The sequence below is a fragment of the Rhineura floridana genome, chromosome 6 (assembly GCF_030035675.1).
Source record: "Rhineura floridana isolate rRhiFlo1 chromosome 6, rRhiFlo1.hap2, whole genome shotgun sequence".
In the NCBI taxonomy this organism is placed as follows: Eukaryota; Metazoa; Chordata; class Lepidosauria; order Squamata; family Rhineuridae; genus Rhineura; species Rhineura floridana.
This window is the reverse complement of record NC_084485.1, coordinates 20,256,025-20,278,678: the sequence shown is the minus strand read 5'-3', so window position 1 is coordinate 20,278,678 and position 22,654 is coordinate 20,256,025. Positions and strand designations below refer to the sequence as shown.

Here is a 22,654-nt window from a genome sequence, read left to right as displayed (position 1 = left end):
CGGTTTTGGCACCGAAACAGCCTTGGTCGCCCTGTATGATGACCTTTGTCGGGAGAGGGACAGGGGGAGTGTGACTCTGTTGATTCTCCTTGATCTCTCAGCGGCGTTTGATACCATCGACCATGGTATCCTTCTGGGGAGACTCGCGGAGTTGGGTGTCGGGGGCACTGCTTGCCAGTGGTTCCGCTCCTACTTCGTGGATCGTCACCAGAAGGTAGTGCTTGGGGAACATCACTCGACACCATGGACTCTCCATTGTGGAGTCCCCCAGGGATCAGTCTTGTCCCCCATGCTTTTCAACATCTACATGCAGCCGCTGGGTGCGGTCATCAGGAGTTTTGGAGTGCGTTGCCATCAGTACGCTGATGACACGCAGCTCTATTTCTCCTTTTCATCTTCTTCAGGTGAGTCTGTTGATGTGCTGAACCGTTGCCTGACCGCGATAATGGACTGGATGAGAGCTAATAAACTGAGACTCAATCCAGACAAGACCGAGACATTGTTGGTGAATGCCTTCCCTGCTCAGATGGTGGATGCTTACCCTGTTCTGGATGGGGTTACACTCCCCCTGAAAGAACAGGTACGTAGTTTGGGGGTTCTTCTCGACTCTTCCTTGTCTCTCGAGGCCCAAGTGGCCTCGGTGGCACAGAATGCGTTTTACCATCTTCGTCTGGTAGCCCAACGACGCCCCTATCTGGACAGGGACGACCTCGCCTCCGTTGTCCACGCTCTGGTAACTTCAAGATTGGATTACTGTAATGCGCTCTACGTAGGGCTGCCCTTGAAGACAGTTCGGAAGCTTCAGCTGGTGCAGAACGCAGCTGCCAGATTATTGACGAGGACCAGTCGGTCTTCGCATATAACACCTGTCCTGGCGCGTCTGCACTGGCTTCCTATTTGCTTCCGGGCGAGATTCAAGGTGCTGGTTTTGACCTATAAAGCCTTACACGGCGTGGGACCTCAATACCTTGTGGAACGCCTCTCTCGCTATGAACCTACCCGTTCACTTCGTTCAGAATCTAAGGCCCTCCTCCGGGTACCAACCCATCGGGAAGCCCGGAGGGTGGTTACGAGATCTAGGGCCTTTTCTGTGGTGGCCCCTGAGTTGTGGAACAGCCTCCCCGAAGAGGTACGCCTGGCGCCTACACTTCCATCTTTTCGGCGCCAGGTAAAGACCTTTTTATGCTCCCAGGCATTTTAATCTTCTTAACTTTTTAAATCTTTTAATCTGTATTTTAATTTTTGTAGTATTTATTTTGTTTTTGCTGTGCTTTTCGTTGTTTGTTTGTATATGTTTTTGTATTTTTATTATGATATATTGTATTTTATTTTGTTTGTTCACCGCCCTGAGAGCTATTTCGCTAAGGGCGGTATATAAATTGAATAATAAATAAAATAAAATAAATAAAGAATCATAGAGTTGGAAGGGGCCTATAAGGCCATCAAGTCCACCCAAGACCCAATCTTGTCTGTTCTCTGTTCTTCTCTGATTTGTTTCTTTTTTGCCCAGCAGCAAAAAAGAGGGGAGAGGGGTGTGGCTGTGACAATCACGAAGGAACGCTGTATTTCTGAAGTTGCCACTACACTACTGCTCAGGTGCCACTACTACCTTCTAGGGAGGAAAAAAAGAGTTCGAGAAAGATGGATATTATTTTAGGATTCCCTGTAGTCTCCTGTAAGACCAGAGAGGCTCTGAAGAAGTTCTTGGTTCAAGACATATGAGGCAGAATTCAGCAAAAGCGTCAGGCTTCCCAAAGGTGAAAGAGTTAAGGACCACCCCAACAATTAATGGTGTGTTCAACTTTCTCCGGCCGCCTGGCGCTCCAATTATTTTCTTTCAGTCGCTTGCATCTCCCCTTCCTCACGTTTGGGTCATTCAAAATCGTTTCGCGCTACAAAACCGTCCCTTCCCAAAGGCACACCACAAAAGATGAAGCCGTGAGTGACCCAACGGAACCGACCAAAGGCAAGCGTCGGACTCGGGGCAGAAAGAAGTGACTTCCGCGTCTTCGGGTTTTTCTGGAGATTACGGTAAACGTGTCTCTGTCACGTGTGCCACTTTCTCCCTGTGTCCGACGATTATTGGAAAGAGGGCAAATATGAACCAAGAGAAGGAAGGAGAAAATGTGCCCTTGAGCTGCGAGGAGACAATTCCACCTTAAAAGCCTTCCCGGGAGTCCCAGAGCCCCTCCGCCGAAGGAGAGCGACCCAAGCCCCTCACGCCTGCCTCCGATTAACCGCGGAAGCGCGAAAGAGAGGCGGCGGAGAGAGCACCAATCACGCCAGCCAAGCCCCTCTTGGCACGCGCGCGGTTCTGCTCTGCTCGAGGGCGCGCACATCGCGTCCCACTCTCGAGGGGCTCGCCCGGATCTGCTGCCCGCCTCCAGAAACATGGGGATGTGTTACAGCCTTCGACCCGGGGGCCACCACCTGCCCATCCCCTCCTACGGCGACGTCGAAGTGGAGGTCTTGGACCGCGGCGGCGAGGGTCCCGCGGCGAGAGCGGCCAAGATGAAGGAAGATCCCGTCAAGCAAAAGGCGGACAGGAAGAAGAGCAAAATAATCGACAAGTATCTGAAAGCCGAGAAGCGGGAATACAAGCAGACGCACAGGCTGCTTTTGCTGGGTAAGTGGAGGCTTGGTTGCAATTTGTTTGGGTGTCCGTCCGTCTGGCTGTCTGACTCGGGGCGCGGTGGGCGTTCAGGCTGGGAGCTGGCAAGGCTGCAACGTGGTGCCCGCAGCAGCAATAGCAGCAACAGCCCCCTCGCCTTTTTTTTCTTTTTTGGCAATAGAATCGGCGCCTTGTTCTCTTCCCTTGGAGTGTCCGAGCTTGAAAGGCTCTGTTCATAAGCAGCGGCGACAAGCTCCCTCTGCGGGTTGTGTTTGGGTTTCACACTCGCAATCTGTTGTGTTGCGGCTCCTTCGTCTACCGCCGCCCCCACCCCCTGCACCCGTTTTGTGCCGTTTGCAAGAGGAAAGTTCAGGCTTGTAGCTTTGAAAAGTCAAGGATCCGCTTTCTGCTTTGCTCGACCTTTAGCTAGTGTCGTTGCTGGTCTTTATCACACACACGCGCATACAGAGGATTTTTCTTTGCATGCACACGCACTTTTTCGTTGCAGAGGTCCGGAAGCAGATTTCTTCTGCTTGCGGCTGAAAGTTTGGAGCCACATGGTCTGCTCTTGCGACATTGTTATTTTTCCCTCCAAGGGTGTCTCCAGATGATTAGTAATCTCTGGAAATGCTTCCCTACCTCCTTTGGTAGTTGGATTTAGTAGCGACGCCTGAGGATGACAAATTTGAGGATGACTGTTGCCTGGCTGCGTTTAAAAGCCTTCCTTCCGCGTCGCCCCTTGCGATGGGCTTAAATTCAGAGCCGCCGCAGGAACGCTTTCCTATTGGCTCTCCCTCTGCAATGAAATAAAATAAAAATATCCCGCGAGAAGCACATGCGCTAGTTAAATGTGCTGGCACATCAAAGGCTGAAAGGGGCAATGGAGAGGGTGGGCGGGAGGGATTGTTTGACTGATCAATTTCTGTCTGTAAAATCCACTGATGATGCCACAAACATGTGGTGGTAAATTCTTCCAGGCTGGTTTAATGATTTCTTCATCCCTGAGGATGCGTGTGACATGACAGAGGAATCATGGTGTGGGGAAAGCGGATAGAGAGAAGCCCCCCTCGCTCATGGAACTAGAACCTCCCCCCGTCAATGAATGAAACTAAAGGATGGGAGATTCAGCTTGGCTCTGGAATCTGGACCAGTGGTACCCAAAGCAATGGAAGATTGCCACATTAGGGAAATTGATGCAAAATTTGAGATTAGCGAACAGAACAACAAAAAGTGACCCTTTTTGCTGGACCCTTTTTATTACATTTATGTCAAAAGAGGAAACTTGTCATTAAGTGCCCGAGTGCTTTACTACATTATGGATGGCCTAATGGACCTTTGTATCTAAAGTTGGACATTGTGGACGCACATGCACAAGACTGGGTGATGTTGCCTGGGTATGTGTGCAGAATGGGGGGTGGTTGTTATCTGAAAATGAATTTAAAAAAAGGGGGGAGACTTTTTCACATATTCCATAGTTGAACTATAGAATTCACTCCCACAAGAGGTAGGGATGTCCACCAATTTGGATGGCTTTAAAAGGGAGGATTCATGGAGCTTAAGGCCATCGTTGGCTACCAGCAATCATCATGACTATCATCAAATATGTTTTTTTTAATTGTATTCTTTTAACATTGTGGTGTTTGCTGCCCTGGGCTTGTTTGGGAGGAAGGGTAAGATAGAAATTTCATCATTGTTTATGAACACACCTACTTGCACCCCAAAACAAAGCACAGCTCCCAAAAGCAGGAAACACCCTGAGGGGGGCAGGGGGTCTTGGTGGGCAGTAAGGGGGATATTTGAGGATGCAATGGTGCCCACAGTGGCCATGTTGGGGAACTCAGAACATGCTGGAGGGTGCTAGCCAAGGTTGCTTAATGAAAATAACAACCTGGAAAGCTCAGATTCAAGTGTTGTAAAAACCAAGCTGATGTGAAACTTCTGAAACTTCTTAACACAAAGGATGGTTAGATGATAATTCCAGCATTTAAAATATTCTAAGCTAAAATGATTTCTCAGTTAGTTATTATTTATTTATTTATTTATTATATTTATACCCCTCCCTATGGCCATAAGGTCCTCAAGGCGGCTTACAAAAACACAAATATAACAACACATCATAATATATCAATACAATAATGCAATTCTCAAAATTAAATAAATTTATTTATTTATTTATTACATTTATACCCTGCCTTTCTTTTCATGTTAGAAACGCAAGGCGGCTTTCATATGGTTCCCAGGCGGTCTCCCAACCAGACACTGACCAGACCTTGACCCCCTTAGCTTCAGCAGGGAGCTGGCCTTACAAAAATGTGGATCAGACCACTGAAAATAAAACAGAATTCATGGAGGGGGGGGAGAGATTGTTAGGATTTCCTTGAGGTGAGGTAGGTTAAAGCAAGGATGCATGTTCCATTATTGAAATTCACAAATATGATATTGGATGTATTGTAGGTAAACCAGTCATACTTTTCTTCAAGTAACATGGAAGATTGAGATGGTATTATTCATAACCTGTTACAAGGTTTGTTCTTGGTTATAGCCCATGGTTAGTAGGAGAAAGCTTAACCGCAGGCACTGGTTGGAATGACACGCTAAGCCAAACCTTGGGGCTGTTCAGCAGGAGTGATGGCAGAAAATGACAAAGGAGGAGCAAAGCAGCTGTGAGCTCATCTTTGGGAGCCTGCATACTTACACTGTCTCGTGGAAAACCAGGCCAGCCTCTGTGCTAGCTGAAATTTCCAAACTTTTCCACTGCACCTTCCAAATGGATATGATCTTTGTGAAGACAAAGGGAGGGAGGATATTATAAAGCACTTTGTATTAATTTTACGTTGAGTGTTTAATGTGTTCTGAGCTACTATAATCATCTACGAGAAAGAGAATTATGGGTTTCATTATTTCCTAGACAGAAACAAAAACTGAATCAAAGGTTGGTGTTATTTGATAAGTAGGAGGAAGCAGCAATATTTTTAAGATACTTGATTAGCTCTGTGGGTTTCCAGAATAGGAAAATGCTATTTAGGACATGCCTGACTAAAAATTTAATAGCGACATCCAGAATTGCAGGTCCTGTGACATTTCACCGATGAAAATAGGGGCATCTTTGTGTGCTCATCACACCAGTATTTCCATGTTAAGGATCGCTGCCCCACCCTGCCTCCCAAATTCACTTTGCTGAAGTTGTGCATTGTGTTTTTTGGGTTCCTATTATAAAAATGGTCTAATTCAGTTTATCTCCCCAGATGACAGGGGATGAATGGGGTTGTCGTCTGATGACATCTGGGGATCCAAGGCTGCCTTAATAGGTAGACATTATTTTTTATTTAACTTGTGTTGCTGTGATTCCCAGTGTAAAACACTTATAAAAATAAACATAAATTAAAACCAACTAACAACAAGAGTTTGTCATATAATTGTTAATTGTATAAAACCATACCAGGAAAATGCCTAGCAGAAGATAAAAATTAACCATCAGATGAGCGGGTGAAGAGGAAGGGCTTTACTGGCATTGAAAAAATATTAATGTCGATTCCAGATGGGCATTTCTGGGCATAACACAAATGGTGGACCACAGCTGAAAAGGCCCTTTCCCTTGTCACCATCCTGAGTCCTCTGAATATCTCTCAGAGGGCACACTTGGATGACAGCCTCTCCATTATCATTTACTGTATTGAATTTCTATTCCGCCCTTCCTTCCGAAGGAGCCCAAGGCAGCAAACATAAACAAAACAATTTCTCAAGAAAAATAAATAAAAAACTAAAAACAGTTAAAAACATTCCAAAACCACAGTTACAATTAAAAACATCCTGCTGAGCTCAGGCTCTGGGTGGGCTCATGTTGATAGCGTTGCTCCACAAGGTATTAGGGTCCCAAGTAATGTAAGGCTTTCCAGGTTAAAACTAGATTTGATTTTTCCCCCTAACTCTTCTTTTATTTGTGTATGCATTTGTCTGTTTTTCACTTTTCCCCCTCGGATAATAAGTTTGTATATACGTTCATATTGAAACTGAATAAAGAAAAAAAAGGGGTTTGAATTAGGCTCAGAAACATATTGGTAGCCAGTGAAGACATTTGGACCACCTGGTCTTGCTAACAGCCTGGCCAGCAAATTCTGCACCATCATTCATTCATTGGCGATCACTCGTGACCGAGTAAGATTGTCTTCCAAGATAAGGTCTTTAACGGTGGGTCCAAAAGTGACTGTGGAGGCCAATTCTGGATCCACACAGCCTCCCACAGTGAGGACATAGGTTTCCAGATGGATTTGCTTGGAAGATGCCTGTGCGTGAATTTGTTTTATATGGGGAGATCAGCGCATGATGATCAGCACACAGTCTTGACAGAAAAAGGCTTTGATCCAATGGCATGGGTACCACAATGATTGGAAGTCTTTATCTGCTGCAGCCTTCATCCACCTTCACAGCCGTTGTAACATACACATTGTTATCCTCTGCCTGTTCTGCCATTGAGGACATTCTTGGATCGTTCTCTGTCTGGTTCCTCTCCCTTGACCTTACCGCCATGGGTGACCCTGCTAGGAGTACATGATTCCCGATGGCATCGCTCACAGGGTTCATTCACCACTATAAGGTGACATTCCAGCGAGGGGAAATTCTGCACCAGCTGCAGTTTCCAAACCATCTTCAAAGGCAGCCCCTTATATAATGCATTGCAGTAATCTAACCTACAGGTAATCAGTAGAGTGCTGAAGCCAGATTATCCCTACCAGATAGGGGTGCAGATGGGCTACCTTCGGAAGTTGGTGGAAGGCACTCCATGCCACAGAAGCTACTTGTGTTGCCAGTGGCAGTAATGGATCCAGGAAAAACCCCATGCTATGAATCTGATTCTTCAGTGGGAGGGCAACCCCATCCAGAATTGGCTGAACATCACTTATATGGCTGTTCAGCATGGTTCAGAAAAGTGATTTATAAATATTTTAAATTTATTTCTTAACATAAATAAATAGATGATAATAACTTTCTTTTTAAAAACAACAACAAAACCCTTGAAAGTTTAATCGAGTGTATAAAGAGAGTAAATTCTTTATAAAGGCCAAACAAGAGATGGATTGATTCCATAAAGGACGCCACAGACCTGAACTTACAAGATCTGAACAGGGTGGTTCATAATAGAAGCTATTGGAGGTCACTGATTCATAGGGTTGCCATAAGTCGTAATCAACATGAAGGCACATAACAACAACAGATTACATCTTATGGCAACCCTATGAATTAGCAACTTGAAGACACATAACAACAACATAATTTCACGACATCTCCCCCTCCCATCCTCATTCAGTGATTTAACAGGCTACCAGTTAGAACCATCATAGAAATTCTTTAGTATTTCAATATTTGTTGTCATCGTCGTTATATGCCTTCCTCTTTTTCTACTCGCTTCTTTTCTCCCCAGCGTTATTGTCTTTTCTAGTGAATCATGTCTTCTCATGATGTGTCCAAAGTATGATAACTTCAGTGTTATCATTTTAGCTTCTGGGGATAGTTCTGGTTTAATTTGTTCTGACACCCAATTATTTGTCTTTTTTGCAGTCCATGGTATGCGCAAAGCTCTCCTCCAACACCACATTTTAAATGAGTTGATTTTTCTCTTATCCGCTTTTTTCACTGTCCCAACTTTCACATCCATACATAGAGATCGGGAATACCATGGTCTGAATGATCCTGACTTTAGTGTTCTGTGATACATCTTTGCATTTGAAGACCTTTATTAGTTCTCTCATAGCTGCCTCCCCAGTCCGCGCCTTCTTCTGATTTCTTGACTATTGCCTTCATTTTGGTTAATGACTGTGCTAAGGTTTGAGTTTATAAATAATTTATTGCAATTATTTATTCTGCCTTTCTTCCAAGGGACTCAAAGTAGTTTAGAGTCTTAAAATACTAAAACAAATAAATGATATAAAAGGTAAAATTGGCCCTATGCGGCGAGGGGTAGGGCGGGCGGCAGTCTGACTGAGCAGGCCCTGATTAGGGATGGGAGAGAAATTTGATTCAGTTTGTATTTGAAGCCAAATTTATCCATTTCATGCTTTCTGAAATAACATGAGAACCAAAACACAGCTGTCCTAAAATTTGCAGTTGTCTGAAATTTTGCAATGCAGATTTCCAACCAATGTTTACAAAAATGCATATATTAGGGGAAAGTGTGCATAAAAATGAATATGTTTGTGAAAATAATAAAAAAATGCATGATATTAGAATAAATTGCTTGCAAAGATGTGTAAATTTATTATTTATTAGGAGATATTCACACTAAAATGCTGAAGACTTTCATGAGAATTTAAAAAATAATTCACAAATTGCTGCACAAATGCGGAGATCCAAATTTAAGATCATAGAAAAATGAGAAACTGAGAGAACTGAAACTGACAGATCATTTGATCACTACCCTAGCCCTGATGTGATCTTTTCCTGCCTCCCTTGGTCACTTCTACCTTCCCACAGGGCAGATGGTTTCAGTTGCCCCTGTGGTGGGGAGGGGACAGTTCAACTGGAGTGGGCCGTGATGTCTTTTCCTGCCTCCCTCCCTCCCTCTCTTCTTCCTTCCCAGATGGGTTAAGTTGGCCCTGTTGGAGTGGGATATTCTGACTGGAGCAGGCCCTCATGTTTTCTTTGCCTGCCTGCCTCACTTTCCCTGCCTCCCTGATGTTATCATCAGTGTGCAGAGGTGCCTGAAGGAGACCATAGATATGATAGTGGAAAGCAGCCACCAGGAAAGTGGATGTCAAAGGGAAGGCAACCCTTTGGAAGGATCCTTCAGAGGACCTTCTGGAACTCTGACCCAGAAGCTCTACTAGAGACAGCAGAAAGAACAGGAACTAGGAGATGTTATGTTCTTCATACTGAATTAATATTAATGTTTCTATGTTTCTTTTTTGGGTTTTTTTGTTGAATATTATTTCTACAGACATGGCAGAGTAGGCTAGGGGCCCAAATTTGCCTCTGGGCAAGTTAAGGTGGCTCCTTGCACACAAAATGAAACGGGTGGGCAATGAAGGTTAAAGGGAGGGAGGGAAAAGAGCAGGAGCTCCGGGACCAGGGCAAAAGAGGTGAGGCTGCTCCCACCCTGGGATCACCCATTAACAATGTCCCTGCCTGATGAACTTGCGTTCAAACAGTTTTAAAAGGTCCAATCAGATGAGGAAAGTCAGAGTGTGTGGAGTTGTGATGATTGTTGACGCCTGTGGGCGCAGGTTGGGCTTATTGTATTCTGCTTGGACTGCAGCAGGCACGACCGCCATAAGATATCAGCTGATCTGAGTAACTAAAAATACTGTGAGCTTAAGGCTGTCTTGGTAAAATAAAATTTAAAAAAAGATCATACATTTCAAGATCCTAAAAAACAAAAAAAGTCTGATAGATCATGATTTATGTTCCATGCTATGCTAGCAGCAGAGAAAGGATGAGTGATGTTTCCACTTCAGTACATGCAGCTAGGCTAACTTTGGGGTTAAACAGAGTTGGTATGACAATAACAAGCAGCTTGTTCAAACTAGAAATATATCTTTATGGGCTTCAATTATAAGTTCACCAAGTTACACTAACAATTATAAAAAAAATATGCCTAGAGGAAAGTTCAAGGTTGCCGTTTGCATTTGCTTGTTGGCAGTCTTCCGGGGCCTACATGTCAATGGTGGGCAAGGCTAGAGGCACATGTGGGCGGAGGACTGGATGTGAATCTTACCTTTGTATGGTAGGCTGCATTCCAGCCACTCCACTCAAAATTCAGAGGTTTTTACACACACAAAAACCTCTCTGCCATCCATTTGGGCAAGCAAGAGGCATTATCACAGCTCAAGGACATATTGCAGCCCAGCAAAAGGACCCGAGAAAGATGCAGAGTGGAACCAGTGACGGTCGCATGGCTTGGGCAAGATAGAGAGGTCTGGTGGGTCACGTTTGGCCTCCACTCCTGCTGTCATTGGTTGTCTCTCAGTCCCCACTTTGATCTGCCCAAGAGGCTGCTCCATCAACTTGGAAATCAACATTTTAACCACTACACCACACTGGTGCAGCAGTGTCTTTAGGTGTATCAATCAAATAGTAGCAGATCCAAGAGTTGCAGCCAATTATCCTTTGAACAGGGAAAGCTGAACGAGCTTCTGCTTTATCTACACAAAAAACATATTGGTCTTATACTTACTGTCATGGCCTCTCTCCAAAGAATCCTGGGAAATGTAGTTTGATGAGGTGCTGTGAGAGTCCTTTGCTGAAACATCTCTAGCCCTCCTTTGCAGAACTACAGTTTCCATAGTTCACTGGGAAGAGGGGGAATGAATGCTTAAACCAGGGTTACCTGTAGTACCTATGCCCTTGGAATGTTTTCACATAGGAGGCTTGCATTGCCTCTGAGCTTCTCTGGAGGGGCAGAAATGGGAAATCTGTGGCTTCTGGATGAATTTGGGTTCAAGCTCCCATCATCATGAATACCCAGCATTGCCAATGGATAGGGGTGATGGGAGTTGGACTCCAACAACATTGAGGAAGTGCTGTAGGTCAGTGGTAGAGCATCTGCCTTGCATGCAGAAGGTCCTTGGTTCAATCCCTGGCATCTCCACATAAGGCTTGAAAGGCCTGAACGCCCGGAGTGCCACTGCCAGTCACTGTTGACCATACTGAGCTAGATGGACCAGTGGTCTGACTTGGTATAGCAAAGAAAGAGGGAAAAAATCTCAAAATGCTGAGAGAAAATTTATTGCTTGGAAAAGCCCAAGGCATTTCATCCTCTGATATATTGGGCCTTTGTCAGGGGATAGAATTGTCGGTAGAGATCTCTAGTAGCAAAATTGCTTAAATCGCAACTAATGATATTCTCCTGACTAGGGATATAAGGAGGTAGCAATTTCCATCCTATCCTGTGACTGGTGCAGTCAGCACTGTTTCCGTTGTTCTGCAGTTCATCTTCTGCTGAAACCTATGTCATTCATGTCCCTGTTGGTGATGGTAATTAATTATGTAATTAATTCCAATGTGTTTCAGTGGAAGGGAAATATCAAAAACCAATGCAGGAAAGAATGTAACTATTTACATAACATTTGCAGACTAAAAAAAAAGTCAATGGTAATGAATAACAGCTCCTATTTGCTTGTGTGACTTCTGTTCCTGACCTCGGATGAACATGTGAATTGTGGCAATTTCTGCTGCCGTTTCTGCTTCTGACGGAATTCTCTGGCATCCCTACTCTTGATACCAACCCACCAGGGTCACAAGGGGCAGGTTTGCTCCTTCTGTGCCAACAGTGCCCTTTTGCTGTCTCCCAAATAAGTGAATTTCTACGTTAAATAAGATGCATTGCAGTGCACCAGTACTAAAGCAGGGTGGGGGACGAAATCCCTAAATTATAAGGGATTTATCATTTCCTGCCATTCACTACCACCACCACCCTCCATTCATTATTTTCTGCCATTAACAGTAAATTTTTAAACATATGCAAGCGTTACCCAAAAAACACAAGTTCGTTTTGCAAAGCCAGATAAAGCAAAGTGTTTTTCCCCCTGGCCCTTCAGTTTATCATTACTGTGTGCAAATATTTTAGATGATAATATGGTGTTAGCCTTGAATGTTTTTGTGCTAGGGAACAAACCTCTTTCCTTGTTTAGAACAGTGGCAGGGCCAATGTGTAAAAACAAGAATGTTAATGGTTTGCAACAGTGAACTGCAGATAAGTACAGAAGAAAACATGACATTCCCCACCAAAAGCTGAGGGACTGTGGTTCCTCAGAAGGAATTAAAAGTATTGCAAGAGCGCCCTCAAGTGCCAAGATGGTTGAATGTTTTTCACAAGCTCCTTTTTTCTTTAAGTGTTTTAGTTAGGGATGGGCGAGAATTTCGATTCAATTCCCATTTGAACCCAGATCTATCAAACGCGCACATTCTGAAACAATATGAGAACCAAAACACAGCCATCCTTCAAAATTTGCAGTTATCCAAATGTCATGATACAGTTCGACAACCAAACAATATTTACAAAAATGCATATATTGGAGAAAGTGTGCCTAAAAATGAATATATGAGTGAAAATAACATACAAAAATGCATTATATGATGAGAAATGTCTTGCAAAAATGTGTACATTAGTAAAAGCTGCCTACAAATACAAGATTATTAGGAGAAATGTGCACTAAAATTCTGGAGAATTTTCATGGCAATTTTCTTTTTAAAAAATTATAAATTGTTGCAGAAATGTGAGAACTGAACTGAAGAATGGAAGAATGAGAAAGTGAGAAAACTGAAATTGACAGATCTTTCTATCCCTAGTTTTAGGACAGCTTCCATAGAACTACATGCCAGGCTGATAATTGGCATGCCTAATTATAAGAGAGGGAGATAAATACCCCCAATTTAAACAAATGTTTTTGAGATCAATATGCCTCTGTATTCATTTTCAAGTAGTTAAATGTATATAGGGCAGGTGTGGGGCACCTCAGGCCCAAGCTGGCCCTCCAGGCCTCTCTGCCTCGGAACTCTCTCCAGGCCACACCCATCACGAGTGCTTCTCCCTGGCTGAACTGTGTCCTTGTACTCTGATACTGCATCTTGCTTGCCTGGATGAAGGATGGAGAGGAGTGTGTAAGTGTGTGTAAAACTAGCCTACTGTACAGAGGAAAATTTACATTTATTCATCAACCCACTTTTGTCTCTGGACTCCACACTGGCATGTGGCCCTCGGAAGGTTGCCCAGAAGGGAATGTGGCCCTTGGGCTGAAAAACGTTCCCCAGTCCTGATGGTTATCAACTAGGATTTGGGTGCTCTGTGTGTGTGTGTGTGTGTGTGTGTGTGTATGATGCTTTACGACAGCCTTTGGCAACTTGATGCCCATAGTGGTTTAACAATCAGTTCCTCTTCCCAAGGAACTCTGGGAATTACAGCTCTGCAAGGGGAATAGGGGTCTCGTGACCACTCCCAACACCCTTAACAAACTACAGCTCCCAGAATTCTTTGGGGGAAGCCATGGTATGGTACGGCTTTAAGTGTATAATGCAGATGGGCCCCTAGTGAGAAACTAGCTTGGTTTATGCTAAAAGCATAGCTCCTTCAGCGTTGCAGAAATTATTAAGCAGAAAAATGCTTTCAACCTCAAACCTGCATACAGCAAAGGCCTAGTGCTGACATAACTCTGTTGATTCTACCATGGTTAGAGAAGCAGGAGTGGGCTGTGAGCTCTTTTCTCCTTCTTTTCCTCTAGGACATGGATTTTCTTCCTTTTCTTGGCAGACACAGCCATGGTTCAGCATCATACTAACCATGGTTTTTCAAATCCTGTTAAGAAGGAATTGATTTAGCTTTAACCATAGTTCAGCACTGGTGTATATGTAACCTTCAACTATGGAGAAGGCTGTCAAAGGAAGGGAAGGGGAATCTGAGCTGTAGAATATGGCCCTGAGACCCTCCAGCTTGCTTCTAGTCTCCTAACCATGATTTAGAGATCAGCAGCATTATTTTTGCACCAAGCCAAAAAGAGCTGATGGTGTATAGTGGCTAAACTGGCAAGCTGGGAATCTCTGGTTCAGCTGTTGTCTCAGTAGTGAAATTGTTTAGGTGGCTATCATCTTCAGGCCCTGTCTGCAATTCTTTCCTAACTTACAGGGTTGTTGTAAAGATTCCTATGATTATGTATGTGAAGTATTAATTGCAGGAGTATTTTTTATAAGCCACTTTGAAAGCCTGTATAGATTATAAAGTGGGGTGTATTTATTCTAAGCAAGCAAGCAGAGTGTTATGTAATTAGAGTGGCTAATCTCTGGTCCAGAGGGGCTTGATTTGGTCTCCCAAACAATTTTTTTCCTGCACTCTCTGAAGACCTTATCGATTTTGGTGTCAGCTGTAAAAGATTTAAATAGATCCAGTGCAGGGATGGGCAGAGAGGTTTGAACCTCTCTGCTAAGCCCAATGTTCTGTTGGAGATGCAGACTGCCCCCTTCCCACTCATCAGACTCATCATCGTTTTCTCAGAAGATCTGCACAGATCAGAAGGTTAGTTACCCCACTATATAAAATGCTAGGTTGTTGCTACATATATGTTACTATTAAATCCAATAATAAAACATAAAAACCACGTTAAAAAAAATTATAAAAACAGCAGGCCTAAAAAAATCTTTAATCACAGCATGAAGAGTAAGAACATTTTTACATGCTATGGTGTTAGTGTGCGCGCATGTGTAGCTGTCTCTTGATTTACATGCCAAGCCAAGATTAAAAAGCTCATGATTACATCCCGTCACACCAGCATCCTTAATTCTACAAATATTCCAGCATGGTTTACACAAGCTTCTGCATTTTAGGGCTAAAAATAAGTCTGAACACCCCAGGTGAACTGTAACTAATTGCTGTTTGTGCCAATTAACTCTGGATTATAATGCGGCCCCTGACTCAACCAATTGTTGCTACTTTACATTAGAATTAGGAGGGTGTTCCCTTCTTTTTTTATCTGCTGGAAATGCCATTTTGCCATGTGATGATCCAAGCCAGGATCACTTCATCTAAGACATGTTTCCTATATATTTGTTTTTTTTAAATCTTGTTTCTGTGTAGAGAAACTGCATGTATGCCATGTGTACACTTGAGCATGTGACACACCCAACTATTTCCGTAGGTGCCCCAAATCCCGCCACATGTATGCACCAGCTTTTGTCACACAGTAAGGTGTATGTATTTTGGGAAATCCTCCTGGGCAAAACTCTTTGGGACAGCCGTAGTTCGACCTCAATGTATCATGCCATAAAGCAGCCTTAGCTACCCTGGTGCCCTCCAGATATTTTGGACTAATACACCCATCAGCCCCAGCCAGCATAGCCATGCTGTTGGGGTTGATAGGACTTGTAGTCCAAAACATCTGGAGGTCACCAGGATGGCAAAGGCTGCTATAAGCATTTGTTCACATATGCACTATAGTTGTGAGCTCATATGATTAATGGTTGAAGTACTCCCAGCCTGAGCATTTACACTGGGCATCTCCTGGCTTTGGATAAGATGTGCAAGGGTGCCGCAAGGAAGTGTGAGCTGTCATGCCTCTGTGTTGCATTCTACCTGAATCTTCCCTGTGTCTGTTCTGTCTGTACTTTACTCACTCTTTTGATCCCAGCATTCCTGAGTTAGTTGCTCCTCCTGGCTGTGTTCAGCTCTTCCCCTTCTGAAAACATTGCTGACCAAAAGCCTACAGCAGAGTTGGGAAACGTGTGGCCCTTCAGACGTTGCTGGACTGCATCTCGCATCATCCCTCACTGTTGGCTATGCTGGCTGGCCTAGGGCTGATTGGAGTTGGAGTCCAACAACATCTCGAGGTCATAGGCTCCCCATCCTGGAGAGCCTGTATAGATTATCCTTGGCCTATAGGAACATAGGGAGTTGCCTTTACCAGGTCAGACCATTGGTTCATCTAGCTGAGTATACTGGAAATGGGGAGCCTCTGGCCCTCCAGATGTTGTTGGACTCCAACTCCCATCAACCCCAGCCATCATGGTTAATGGTCAGGGATGATGGGAGTTGCAGTACAGCAACAACTGGTGGGACACGACTTCCTCATCCTTGAGCTACAATGACTGGCAGTGGCTCTTCAGGGCTTCTGAAAGGAGTTTCCCTCCTGGAGGTGCTGGGGGATTGAACCTAGGACCTTCAGCATGCAAAGTAGATGCTCTACTACTGAGCTATGGGCCTTCTGCAAAGTACATAGTGCACCCAGGTTGCTGGATGGGAGGTGAATTTTCCAAAATCCCCATTGCAGCATGCATGAGGGGGCAACCTACGCAAAGCCATTTGTTTCTGGAACTAGCAGTGATTGTTAATCACACACACACACACACACACACACAGAGAGAGAGAGAGAGAGAGAGAGAAGCCGGGGTCCCCTTCTTACTGCTGTGAGGGCCCCCGTCCCTGTGTGGTTTTATTGGTACTTCCTGTTTTCACTTGAAAACGTGACCATTTGGGTGGTGACTAGTGGTGCCAGGGAAAGGGGATTTGCACCATAGAGATGCAAACAATAACTTTTCTATGTGGGGAAGAATTGTTCATGCAACCCACATTCAGCCCAACTTAAATGCCGGAGTTATTCAGAAGACTGATTTTATTTATTTATTTATTTATTTGGAACATGTAGGCTGACTCTTCTTGGGGTGAGTTCAGCCTGCAAAACCATGTGCATTTGTTCCTAGAAAAAATGTTGGGGTCCCACATTGATACCAGACTGTTGCTGATAGCCCCCAAGCTATCCTATCATTGCAGCACAGACTTCAGACCACAGTTGCACATTTAAAAATGGGAGGGCCCTGCTTCAGTCCTCTAAGATCCAGAAGGAAGTGGTGTATTCCAGAAGAAGAGAATTGGGGCCCAGGATAGATGGGTAAATGATGGTCCCTTTAAATATAGAATGAGCTCAGGTAGAAGGAACGCAAAACGCTCCCCCCCTCCATCGCCCAGCAGCTTCAGGGCATGTCCGGCCAGTTATAAATGGATCATGAATTGCTATTTTTAGCCCAAGAGAGGATTGTAAATATAAGAGGGTATAAAGTGCAAAACGTAGCAACAGTGGCGTTTGTTTGCTTTATTTCCCTCCTTTCCCCCCTCCCCTTCTTGGCAGGAATGTGCTTGGGGAGAAGAATGAAAGGAGATTTGTTGGGTGATCAAACGTGGACTTTGCACTCTGCACAACTTCCCTGTCCTAACCCTACAAGTGATGTGGGGTGGTGCAGGCGGGCGGGGGGGGGAACTGAACAGAGAGAAGGGGATGATTTGTTTTTCAGGCGGGGGAATTGTATGAAGAGAGTAGAAGGGGCCAGTTTGGGGGGAAGATGGAGGGAGAAAGTGAGAGCAAGAAACTGAGTGGGTGGGTGGAAGTGAAAGGTAGAAGATATTTTTTGGGGGGGGAAGATGGGGGACCAGTAGTTCAGAAGCTGGAGAGAAGTGTAAGTGAAGTGTATTATATAACAATCTGTCTCACAAAGGTGCCACATATGCAAGATCAGGCTGTTGTGTTCTGTGTATGGATAGGAGAGAAATTTGATTCGTTTCGCATTTAAAGACAAATCTATCAAATTTGCACTTTCAGAAACAATGTGAGAACCAAAACTAGTCCATCCTTCAAAATTTGCACTTGTCCAAATTTTGCAGTGAAGTTCTCCAACCAAAGAATGTTTACAAAAAAGCATGCATTAAGAGGAAGTATGCATACAAATGAATATATTAGCCAACATAACATGCAAGTATGCATTATATTAGGAGGAATTGCTTGCAAAAATTTGTAGTCAAAACTGCGTACAAAAATGTGTTTATAAGGAGAAATTTGCACTAAAATGTTGGAGAATTATCATTAAGACTTTAAAAAAATAGCAAAATGCTGCTGAAATGTAGAGAACTGAATTTAAGATTGGAAAAATGAGAAACTGAGAGAACCGATGCGGACAGATCTTTCCATCCCCAATTTTGTGTCTATTAATCTAGATTGGGGATTAGCAATTAGAGGCCCAAAGGCAGCAGCTCCAATGCAGCTAGTATTCCTTGGGTGTTTCAGATGGGCAGAGTTAGAGCAGTAAGCTCACTGTGGAAGCAAACTCATCACATTTTTGTTTAGATGTTCACCCTTCCCTCCCAAATTGGGCTCAGGAAAAACTGGTTCTGTGTATTCAACATTTTGAAAAAGATTTCAGTGCTTTGAGAAGATTTCTTCTTAATTTAGCGGCATACAAATTTATATATTAAAATTTTTTAATAAACTGATTCTGCTTTTTAAAAGAGAGATGTGTATCGAATTGAATTTTGTGTTTGTATACCAAACTGAATAAACACATACATGTTTTAAAGGTGGATGGCCTGTCTGAAGCATGGGGAAGGGGACAGACTGCTGAATTGGCATTTGATTTGCTGGCCAATATGTCTGTCCAGTGCACTGTAGGATATCGTCAACATGTTATCCCACTGCTAAAAGAATTGCACTGGCTGCCCGTTAGCTACTGGACTAAGTTCAAGGTGCTGGTTTTGATGTATAAAGCCCTATATGGTTTGGGACCAGGATTTGGGACGGTTTGGGACCTGAAAGATCATCTCACACCTTATATACCCAGTTGATCACTGGCTCTACAGGTGAGAGCCTCCTCAGATACCATCACATCAGGAGGTGCATTGTGCACAACATAGGAAGTGGGCCTTTAGTGTTGTGGCACCTACCCTTTGGAATTCCCTCCCCTTAAATATTAGACAGACACCATCTCTGTTATCTTTTCGGTGCCTACCGAAGACCTTTCAACAAGCCTTTTAAGTAGAGACCTTATCCCAGACTGCATCTGTGTTGGAATTATTTTTAGGGGGTTTTCTTTAAAAAGGATGTTTTAAAGATTGTTTTTAAGATGTTTTAAAGATGTTTTAGTGTTTTGTTTGCCTCCCTGGGCTCCTTCTGGGAGGAAGGGCAAGATACAAATTTAATTTTAAAAATTGATAAAAATAGTAATAATAGAAGGATGTTTGTCTCAAGGTTCAGACAGCTAGCATACATAGTGCAAAGGAAGAACAAATTAGACTCAGACCATTGGTCCCTTTAGCTACACTCACAGGCGGCAGCAGCCCTCCCTGTTTTCAGCAAGGAGGTCTTTCCCGAAGGAGGTCTACCTGAAGATGCCAGGGACCAAACCTGGAACCGTCCCTTGTAAAGCATGTGCCTCAGCTGCTGTACTACAGCCCTTCCCCACCAACAGTGAAAAATGATAAGCCTCACATGTGAAAAACACCAGCATCACTCCGGCCCTGCCTAAATTGGATTAAAATCCCCACTTCACATGGAAGTACTCCATGGAATGCTTGGGAAATGGACATCGTTTTTCCAGGGTGCATTTCCATTCCCAAGGCTGTAATGGGAAGGAATTCTGACAAGGCAGGGAGGGGAAGCAGCTTTCTCGGTACCCCGTTTCAGAAGCCACATGAAAGGAAAGCAATGTGAGGTGTGGGGAAAGAAATTTCTGAGGGGGTGGAATAGGAATTGTGGTTTCTTTGGCCGGGTCATGGTAAGGAAAGTATGCATGCGTGTCAGAGAAAAAGAGAGAGGCGGGTGTGCATCCTTGAGGGAGAGAGTGAGCGTGAGGAGGGTGAGGGAAGGCAAGTCTTTGGCAGCTTGGTGCCTCCAGACATTTTGGGATACAGCTCCCATCAGAGTGGATGGGCACCAAGTTGGTGAAGGCTTGCGTTAGCAAAGGTAGTGTGGGACTCCAAGGAGGTCTGCCATGTGAGAAATGGGTTATGCTTTTGGAGCCGAGAGAAGAATAGGGAGGTGTGTGCCTGTGCGTGTGGGGGAAGGAGAAAACAGGAGGGAGGTACACGTGACTGGGGGAGGGAGGGGTGGAACAGCAGTTTGCCTGGGTGAGGTCAGAGTTCAATAGTTGTAAAAAAAACCATGCACACACAAAACCCACTGCCTTTTCTAAAAATAGCAGGAGCTGGTTTAAAAATAGCAGCTGTCGAAAATAAATGTGTGGTACTTTTTTGAAGCTCCCCAGGGAATGGTGTTCCTTCTGTTCCAACCCTCTCTTCTTCCAGGGTGCTGCTGTAGAAGGGAGCCCCCCTCCCTCCCAAAGGCAAGAACCCCCTTTCGGTTGAATTTAATGGCTCCAATGATGCATTATTGTACACGGCAGGGAGCAAAGTTGAAACTTTCAATCTCTTCTCTCTCCCTTCCTCATCCCCCTCTCCCTGCTTTGGTTTCAGTTATTTTTTAGCTACTGAAAGGGCTATGCAGAGACAGAGACTGTTTTTTTTGAGGGGTGGTTACCCCCCCCATCTTCTTGTCTAGAATTTGAGGAACATGTTACTTACTAATTTTACTTTTTCAGATGGATTTAGGGTTGATTTAATGAATTGTTTTTTAAATCCTTTCTTGGCTTTTTTTAGGACCAGCTTGGAATATCATTTCCCTCCCAACGTTTCGACTGTTAGAGAGGAAGAGCGAGTGACAGTAAAAAAAATTGCGCCATTGCACTGATTGCAGAGTGACTTTCTGGGGGCAATTTTTACTTCTCCATCCTCTCATTTTGAAAAAGGGAACGAGAGAAGAAGAGAAAACCGTACACTTAAAAGGGGTGCAGAGAAGTAGGTCTGCCTGAGTGTGGGAGAGAGAGAGAGAAGGAAAGTTAAGGCACTTTTTCCATCTTCTGTGCAATCATAAAATGGCAGGGAGACCTTGAAACCCCGTTTTAGAAGAATGGGGCTGGCTGGCCCCATTCCTTATGGGTGGGAGGAGTAAGGCACAGAAGGGTGATATGTTTTGTAAAGTGAGGCGTGGGTGGAAGTAGAATTGAGGAAACTTGATAGGGCAAGTTTGTGGGGGGCGGAAGGGGGATGTCAAGAGACTTGGGAAAAGGACTGTCACTGATTTGGGGGGGTTGCAGAGTTCTGCGGAGATTTGACTGTTTCTCTCCCCTGTTTTCTCCAGTTTAGGAGGTAAACACGGTGATTATTTTGGCTGGGCTAGATAAGAGAGGCAAAAACATGCAAGGACCAGACATATAGACGTGCTGCTAATTCTGTAGCAGCTCTGTAAGGAGGTGAGAAAAACAAAGCTGCTTTTGGGGTCTTGGGGCTTCGTTCCCCCACTCCCTTTGCAAAAGGAACATTTTGAGCATGTAAACTGCCTTTCAGACCCCCATCTTTGGAAGCATTTCAACAACTTGGAGGTTTTGTGCATTATTTTGTAGTCTCCCATATTGACGCTTGAGCTTATCCCGCTTCTTAAGCTGACCTGAAAACTTCAGCTAGCAAATAAAATGATCTTGACAAGCTCTGGAGGACAGAGAGAGTACAGACCCCCCCCCAATTTCCTTACTCATAAATCTTTTCCTTTTTATTTACTGAGACCTGTAGGTCTTTCCACTAGATGTTTTGAGTCCTTCCATCTTACTTTGTTTCTAGGGTTTCCGAGTAATAAGACCTTATCCCAGCCTGATGTAATAATAATCAATGAGAGAAAGAGACAGAGAGTTGAGAAATTCCAGACAACAGATTTCTAGGAATCTTCTAAAATTTTAATACTGCTGTGGTTTGGGTTAAAAACAAACAAAAAATGAGGAGAGCCCCCCCCCCCAGTCCCCTTCAAAGACATTCCAGTTATGAAGACTTAATATTCACTCGGTTTCAAAGCTGTATGGTATTGCTAAAACCCAGTCTCAAATCAGCTTGTTTCCAAGTTAGCCTGCCTAAGAATGCTGCTTTAAGAAAGAAGGATGAAGTAGCGAGTGTCAACATTTAAAGAGCTTAGATGTTTGATTAGTAGTTGCATGATTTTGTTTTACTTTTGCTTTCCAAGAGAATTGTCCATTCCTATGCTTGTTTCCATGAATCTTTTAAAATAAGTTATATTATACATACAAACAACGGCTGATCCATGCAGAATACATAAAAGGGGAAAATTCTTGTTTTTATATTCAGGAGGAAGAACATACTCAATTATGTATGTTATTTTTATTAAATTGCAGAGAGCTGTTCCCACTGGAACTGCCACATTCAGCCGTTGCTAGTAGAATGTAGAGGTTTATGTTGATGAATCCAAGCTGAGCACTCTTTTTTTAAAAAAGAAAGAAAAGAGAGAAAATATTATTATTGCTATTATGGAAAGATACAGGATTGGCACAGTGAACAAAGGAAAAGGGTGAGCTTGTTCATCTTGTTCCAGATCCGTGCACTAATAGCTCATGAGCCAAATAAAGGCTTTCTGCACATTTAATAATTCACTCATATTAAGAATAGTTGACTATTTACTGGATATCTGAACATTTTGCACACCTGTAATCATTCTCAGACTATATCTATATACACATACTTAATGGCACTAGGGCTGTTCTCGAAAGTAATATTCATACTTTTTTAAAAAAAACTTTTTTTAACAAAAATTGCTCAAAAATGTTAAAGTAACTTATTTCAGTCTACGGTTATTGCTGAATAAATTGTTGACGAAATGGAGAGAGTATATATATGACACATATACAAAAATAAAAGTATTCATTGTCTTAAAATAATATATTTGTTATTCAGCCTGATTCTGTGGA

General features: G+C 43.6%; 1 protein-coding gene across 4 annotated transcripts in view; it reads left to right on the top strand.

Moving 5' to 3' along the window:
- Positions 1–2,088: 2,088 nt before the first annotated feature.
- Positions 2,089–22,654, top strand: part of GNAS (GNAS complex locus) — a 265,132-nt gene continuing 244,566 nt past the window's right edge. The window contains exon 1 of one of the 4 annotated variants that reach the window (XM_061631144.1): positions 2,089–2,626. In XM_061631144.1, the coding sequence (XP_061487128.1) occupies positions 2,392–2,626 (235 nt within the window). In that variant the 5' untranslated portion in view covers positions 2,089–2,391. The remainder of the gene's footprint in view (positions 2,627–22,654) is intronic. The other 3 variants (XM_061631145.1, XM_061631146.1, XM_061631147.1) reach the window with 3 other exon arrangements.